Source organism: Miscanthus floridulus, chromosome 5 (assembly GCF_019320115.1).
Source record: "Miscanthus floridulus cultivar M001 chromosome 5, ASM1932011v1, whole genome shotgun sequence".
In the NCBI taxonomy this organism is placed as follows: Eukaryota; Viridiplantae; Streptophyta; class Magnoliopsida; order Poales; family Poaceae; genus Miscanthus; species Miscanthus floridulus.
The window spans coordinates 28383915-28390794 of record NC_089584.1 but is presented as its reverse complement, the minus strand read 5'-3'; the positions used below and the strand labels follow the sequence as shown (position 1 = coordinate 28390794).

At 41.3% G+C, this 6880-nt stretch overlaps 1 protein-coding gene across 1 annotated transcript; it reads left to right on the top strand.

Annotated features, from left to right (window-relative positions):
* The first annotated feature begins 1034 nt into the window (after positions 1-1034).
* On the top strand, positions 1035-6071 carry LOC136451856 (uncharacterized). Its single transcript, XM_066452543.1, has 6 exons — positions 1035-1193; positions 1499-1836; positions 2447-2924; positions 3363-3661; positions 5233-5563; positions 5812-6071. Exons 2-5 carry the CDS (start codon positions 1522-1524, stop codon positions 5548-5550), a joined length of 1410 nt encoding a protein of 469 aa, XP_066308640.1. The 5' UTR covers positions 1035-1193; positions 1499-1521; the 3' UTR covers positions 5551-5563; positions 5812-6071.
* The last annotated feature ends 809 nt before the right edge of the window (positions 6072-6880 follow it).

Sequence of the window (6880 nt, the reverse complement as noted above, 5' to 3'; positions counted from 1 at the left end):
GCCGAGTGTTCAGCACTTGGCAAAACACCTTTTTGTCGAGTGCCATTTGTTTGCCGAGTGTTTTCTCTATGACATTTGGCAAACAGCCTCTTTACCGAGTGTCCAATAAAAAACACTCGGCAAAATCTGAGACACTCGGCAAAGAAGCCGTCTCCGCCAGTGACTCACTGGAGCATCAGCAACAACGACGTGTAGCTTCTCAAACTCCTGAACCGACGTCTTCGACTTAGCCAGCAACATCTAGATGGTTATGATCCCTTTCTCATTTGTCATCATTGTCGTAGGTCTGATCACGCACCGGGAGCACACGATCGAGTAGGAGCACAATTTTATACTGGCTCGGGATGTCATCTTCATGCGTTTTATAAAATAATGTTGCGCCTAGCTAAAAGAAGACATAGGGCCCGTTTGGCCGCATAAAAGAGCGGCAGTAGCAACATGCTATGGTGTTTGTTGAGGAGGCTTGCGGTCGTTGTTTAGCTACGAGGAACGGAGTCATAGAGCATGATTTTAGAAAAAAAAAATTAGTTTCATATTTCTCTAAGTCCATTTAAATTATCTAAGGCCAAATCGGATTTTATATTTTTAAATACAAATAAAATATTTGGATATATTCTCTGAAAATACTTTTATTTTTTGCTAAAGTTTAATTTGCCTCTCTGAACTATCGAAAAGGTCTGATTTACCTTTCTTATGACTGATGTGGTGCCATGTAAGATATTGGCGTGGCACCACGTTAGCTAAAAAGTTGCTTAGAGGTAAAATCGGACGGTTTGGGGGTTTGTTAAATTGAATGTTTTTGCGCAATACTATTTTTCAGCTTATTTTAATTTATTTTAGCTTATTGTCTCATAAAACACTGTTGAATCGGCCGAAACCGGCCACTACTGGATTAGCCGAACTGGCCCAAACCCCGAGAGAAGAGGGGCATAGGCCGTTGTGGGCTCTGTTGGACTGCTTGGGCCTGCCAGGAGTCGAGGCTTCGAGCAACGAGCGGGCGAGGGTGGATGCAAAGCGCACGCCTGACCTGACGCTGCCCCTGACCTTGTTGGTACGACCCGCGTGTGTGTTCTGGGGCGCTCTCCTCCTCCTGCTCCTCCCCCTCAGCCCCTCTCCCCTCTCCGTCTCTCTCTGGCCTTTCTGGGGCGCCGCCGCCCTTCGCCAGGTCTTCGCCAGCGACGATTGCACACCAGGTATGCCCGCCCCTCTTCTTTTGCCTTCCTGCTGTGCGAAACCGAGCACCCCGAACCCTAATGTAAAGGTATTTTGTATTCGGATCTGACCAAGTTAAGTATACACAAGATACCAACTAACTTCGAGTTTTTGCCAAAAAATAAAAAAATCGTTGGGTGAACATGTGTACACCCATGGTCAATGGTGCCCTAATGCATGTGGAGTCCTTTGGTTTCCTAGCTTCAATGTATCTGGAAAATATTTTCATTTTCCTTGGGAAATAATTTATTTCTGTTTCCCCTCGTGTGGTTTGCAATTACTGTAGGTTGAGTATATATTCTTCTGCTAATGGCGAGAGAACCAAGTCCTGAAATAGATGATGAACTTTTCAATGAAGTTTATGGGAAAGCATACAGCGGCCCAGTTGCATCAGCTGCAAATAGTGTGACCCCTAAAGTAAATGCTGAGAAGAGGCCCCTGACCCGTGATAAGTCCGATGATGAAGATGAGGCCCCGGATCCTAATGCTGTTCCTACGGACTTCACTAGCCGAGAGGCTAAGGTCTGGGAGGCTAAAGCTAAGGCTACAGAAAGGAACTGGAAGAAGAGGAAGGAGGAAGAAATGATTTGTAAAATATGTGGAGACTCCGGCCATTTTACTCAGGTACTCTTCTACCTATCGAAAATAGAACTTGCATGGAAGTATATCAAAATAAAGACATGTAAAGAATATACAAGGATTCCTGGCGTTTGTTATATTATTGGTAGCGTTAGCAACTTCATAGCAGTGCTGTACTGATCCTAGTGAATTTAAGCAGTATGTTTCTTTTAAATCAGCATCATATGAAGCTTCAACTGCAAAGAAGTGCTGGGATTAGTTGATAGACTGGTTTGTTTTGTTGTCACAGTTCATGATAAGAAAGGCTTCGTCCTTTTTAATAGCAGTATATGCCAATACAAGTCATAAGAATTGATGCACTAAATTGTACTTCACATTTTGCCATCTTTATCTTTTGCATTTTGTCCTCCATGGTTTGAGCAAAGCTAGAAAGTAGGCCATGTTTACTTGACAGGAAATTCCTGCAGATGTAGTTTCTTTTATCTGCTTTGTATTTTGCCCTTTTTATTTGGTGTGTAACATGTATGTTGCTCTTTCTGCTTTGTTGTACATGGAACTTTGTATATACTTAATTTTTGAGTTTATCTTCCCTTGCTAAATGTTATCATAAAAATGTCAAAGCGTGCTCTTCATTTAACATCTCCTCTCTGTACAGGGTTGTCCCTCCACACTTGGGGCAAATAGGAGAAATGCAGATTTTTTTGAAAGAGTTCCAGCAAGGGATAAGCAAGTCAGGGATCTTTTCAATGAGAGGATAATAAGCCAGATTGAGAGTGATGTAGGGTGTAAAATCAGAATGGATGAGAAGTTCCTGTTTGTCAGTGGAAAGGATAGGTTAATATTAGCCAAAGGTGTCGATGCTGTGCATAAAATTATTCAAGAGGGTAAAGGCAAACATAGTCCAAGCAGTCCGAAACCGGATCGCTCTAGATCGCCTGTACGAAACACTACTGAGTTTCGCCCCAGACACTCTGATTCTCATCGCTCACATAGCCCAAGAAATTCTGATTCTCAATGGTCCCGTAGTCCAAGAAATGCATCACGCTCTCAAAGTAAAGGATACTATAATGAGAGGCATCTAGATGGTCGCTTACACAACAATACGCCCAAGTTTTCAAAAGGATCTCCACAAGGTAGGGCGCTCAGGCACACTGGTATAATCATCTATTGTATGAGCATTAGGAGGCAGAAGAAAATGACAATTTGAGCTAAAGAAAAATATCTTTGGTCCCTTTTCTGTTGGTTATTGCCATGCTAGAGTATTACTTGTTTGGTCCTTTTGCAGCTCAAGGTAAGTTCAAGCTTTATGTGATGAAGCGTTTCTCCTTGATTATCGCTCAGACAAGACTATCTCGAATATTGCCCGAATCTGAAGTGTTTCTGCCTATTAATTGGTCAGAAAGGGTGTTTTGAACACATCATACTATATGAGTTGGATAGCCTGCAATTTGTGTATTGCATATGGCATTATTCCTCCTTTCACTATACAATAAAGTCTACTTAGGTGTGAAACAATTTTAGCTATCTGGAACTAAAATGCGATATGTTGCATCTTCTTCCTTTTGCTGAAGCTCATGCCAACTTCGGAGCAAAAGGCCGTCCAGCCCAATCAAAATCTCCACGCCATACCTCTTATCTTGATGAATTTCCTAGAACACATGGCGAGAATAACCAATTTGCTTCACACGTGCCCAGTGACTGGGGAATTGAGAGGCATGGAGCAGATGCCTATTCATCAAGTCTTAAGTTTGACATGCCATCCCACCAACAGACCTTGGAAGAGCTTGAGATGGAGTTTAAAAGGGAAGCTACACAATTAGCTAGAGCTCATGATCAAGAGGAGGATGAAGAGAACCACAGGCATCGAGAGGTAAAGCTTATTTTGTTACCATGACTGTCACTTCGTTTCTGTATCCATATTTTACTATGTGATGCTTTCTGGTGGTATCTAATTGTTACCCCTGTTATCTTTTATGTTTTATCCATGACTAGAAAGAGTCTGCCCCACCCCCCCCCCCCCCCCCCCCCCCCCCCACACACACACACACACACACAATAAAGTAATAAGGATCCGGAAGTATTAGATTATTGTATGACCATAGTACTTGAAGTATGAGAAAGGAAGTAATATTGCAACATTGACCTCACCCGAACATAAAACAAGCAGCTTGGGGTGTTCTATTTTAGGTCAAAATATTTGGGATCTGTTAATTTGATCTAAAGCATACAATAGAGTACCAAGTGGCTGCAGAGTCTTGCTGTCTTGTATTATTTGCCATGTCTACTTTGAACTGGGACTTGGGAGTAACTACACATACAATTGAATTACTAACTTCTTCAACTGAGATTTGGAGTTGGATAGAATCTACTTAATATTTGTGGTTCCATTATGAGTTGCTATCTCTAGTCTACCTTGTTTGAAATTTGATGTATCTACAGTGTGAACATGGCATTGGTAATGCACTGTTCTTTTACCTGATAATTTTGGATCCTTTAGTTACAATAAACTTCTGGTTGTAGGAAAAAGTCATTTTACTTTTTAGAGTAAATTTCACAAACCTACTGCTACTGTCGTCTGTTTGCACAACTCACAAAGCTACAACTTCTTGAGAGCCCATTTCAAAAACCCATTGCTACTTTGGGGGTTCTTCACAAAATTACCACTTTTTAGGTCTGCTGCTCCTGGCCAGTTGGATCCATGTCTGTGGCAGATCACTTGGATTAACCCTCCTGCACATCCACGTTAGCATCTGCATCCATTTCTTGCTCCTGCTCCCTTCCCCTAAGCATAATAGGCACTTAGGCAGCATAGGACCAGGTTGCCTAGCAAACAGCTTTGCTGACATGGATGCATAGTATAAGTATAGACCTGTTTATTTGTTGGGTTGGGCCGATTTCAGGTTGGATTTGAAAAAAAAAAACTGTTGTAAACTTTTCAAGCACGAGCTTGTAATTAGGCCAAATAATTCAGCCCAGAGATGGGTTGGTCTGAGTATTTGTCAGATTTTATCTAGTTTCTGGTCAAATATTGGATCTCCAGCCTGACCTGACAATCATATTGGCCTGGAAATCGGAGTCATCAGGTGCACAGGTCAGGTCAGTTTTGTTGTGCTCGCTGCCCATGATAAGGTCTAAACAGGTGTATTTCGAGCGATGTCAATCCACAAGTTGTAATTTTGTGATAATTAGACCAAAATAGTGGTAGGTTTGTGGAATTTACTTTACTTTTTATTGTATAAGGGCTATGTCACAAATAATTATTTTCACTGAAGTCAAGTTTGTGCCTTTTGTTATGTTTGCTCAATTCATGTTTTGTAATGTGCTCCCCTCTAGCAAAAATATCCACTAGTGGATATGTACCAGTTACATGACATAGTAACTCTGTGCATTTGGTGCATTTGTTGTTATCATTTCTTGATGTCAACATCCTTTGTCATGCAGTCGCTGAGAGTGATTAGAGAAAATTACATGGAGAGAGTGATTACCATGAGGAATGTGCATTCAAGGAAGTGGGAAGAATTTCTTGAACAAACCTTTAAAAGGCAACAACAACAAGCACAGCCTTCATACACACAGACTGGCTATCCAGGTTTTGAGCAGAGGACAACACATATTTCAGCTACACATCAACCAATGGATTCAAAGAGAACATATCCATATGCTTCCGATAGCTATTCAGCCCCAAAGTCTCATGCTGCATATGGTGAGTTTCAGCATGAGAGGCATGATGATCTTGGGAGGACCTATGGGCGATATTAACTGTTGACTAGTGGTGAGTTATTGAGTTAAATACCCATTTTAGATTTTTGATGTTAAGCCCTGCAGTTCAAATGTATTTAGAGGTAGTCATTTTGTTGCTTGAGCAATTGACATAATGGTAAGTTAATGTTCTACTAGGTAAGCTAATTAAAGAGCTGCGACTGGCAATAGATACTGGCTTGGGAGCCTTGTCTTATTAGAAAATGTTGACCAAATGCTCCATTCCTCTTTTGAGTCCTAAAAGCCGTTCCAAATTTTCAGGGCGATTGTGTGAGGAATCAGTGTCAATGGTGTTCTACTTAGACCCTCTTTAGCACCTATTGCTGTTATGTAGCTTGAGGAGGTAAGAATTCGTATATAGGCAGAACTCTTTTCCAGTTGCTTCCTTTGCAGCGTCTACAACCGCAACGGACTGTGGAGCTGTTCCCATGGAATTTAGGCATTGTAACAAGCTGCTTTCCAATGAACTACACTGAAATGCTATAAAAAATATTAACCTGTATGACTATTTTATCTGCTTAGCAGAAATCTCCCCGAATTGGCGTTTGTGTGAACCTAGTAATTTTTTTCCCCAAACTTGACATGTCACTATGCTAGGTCTATTCGAATGGTTGTTTGCATCATCACATTCCGTGTTCTTTTATGGTTTGGCACCCGATATGAAAGAAGCCTCGGGAACGTGTCTTTCGTAAAGACTTGTCCCTGTTCCTCGCAGCATGTGCAGAGCGATTTTGTGAAATTTGGTCCAAACTTGATGGTACACGTTATAGTGGTGACTGGGTCAGTTCCTTTGGATTGGTACTGTTTTGTGTCAATCTCAACGGGCACTGTACCAGTCCCTTACATCCATTCATCCAAAACAGGTATAAATGAATGATAAGGCATTCATCCAAACACATACGTTAGGAATCAAAGCTCTCAAGTCGCATGACCTAAGAAACATGTAAAAATGTAACTCCTGTTATGTGCTATATTCCCAGTTCTTAGCTGATGATGTCAGACTAGGAAGTTAGAGCATCTACGATAGTTCTTAAAAAATAATCAGTAAATCAATGAGTTATCCAAGTGGAATGTGGGGCTAGGATTGGTCCCACGGGTACTCAGTTTAGTTAGGTCCTAGAACCGAAGCCAAAGCCAAGAACCGGACTTTTCATATACTGAAACGAAAGCCAAAACCGAAAACAAGAAAATCGACATTTTGGCTCAGTTTTTTTTTTTGTGTGGTTCAGAAGTGCCTAGCCCTATTTTTGAACCTATTTTACGTTAGAGATAGCAACACTTGGCAAAACCGTAATGCACATCTATATATTATCTTCCATAGGTTTTCATA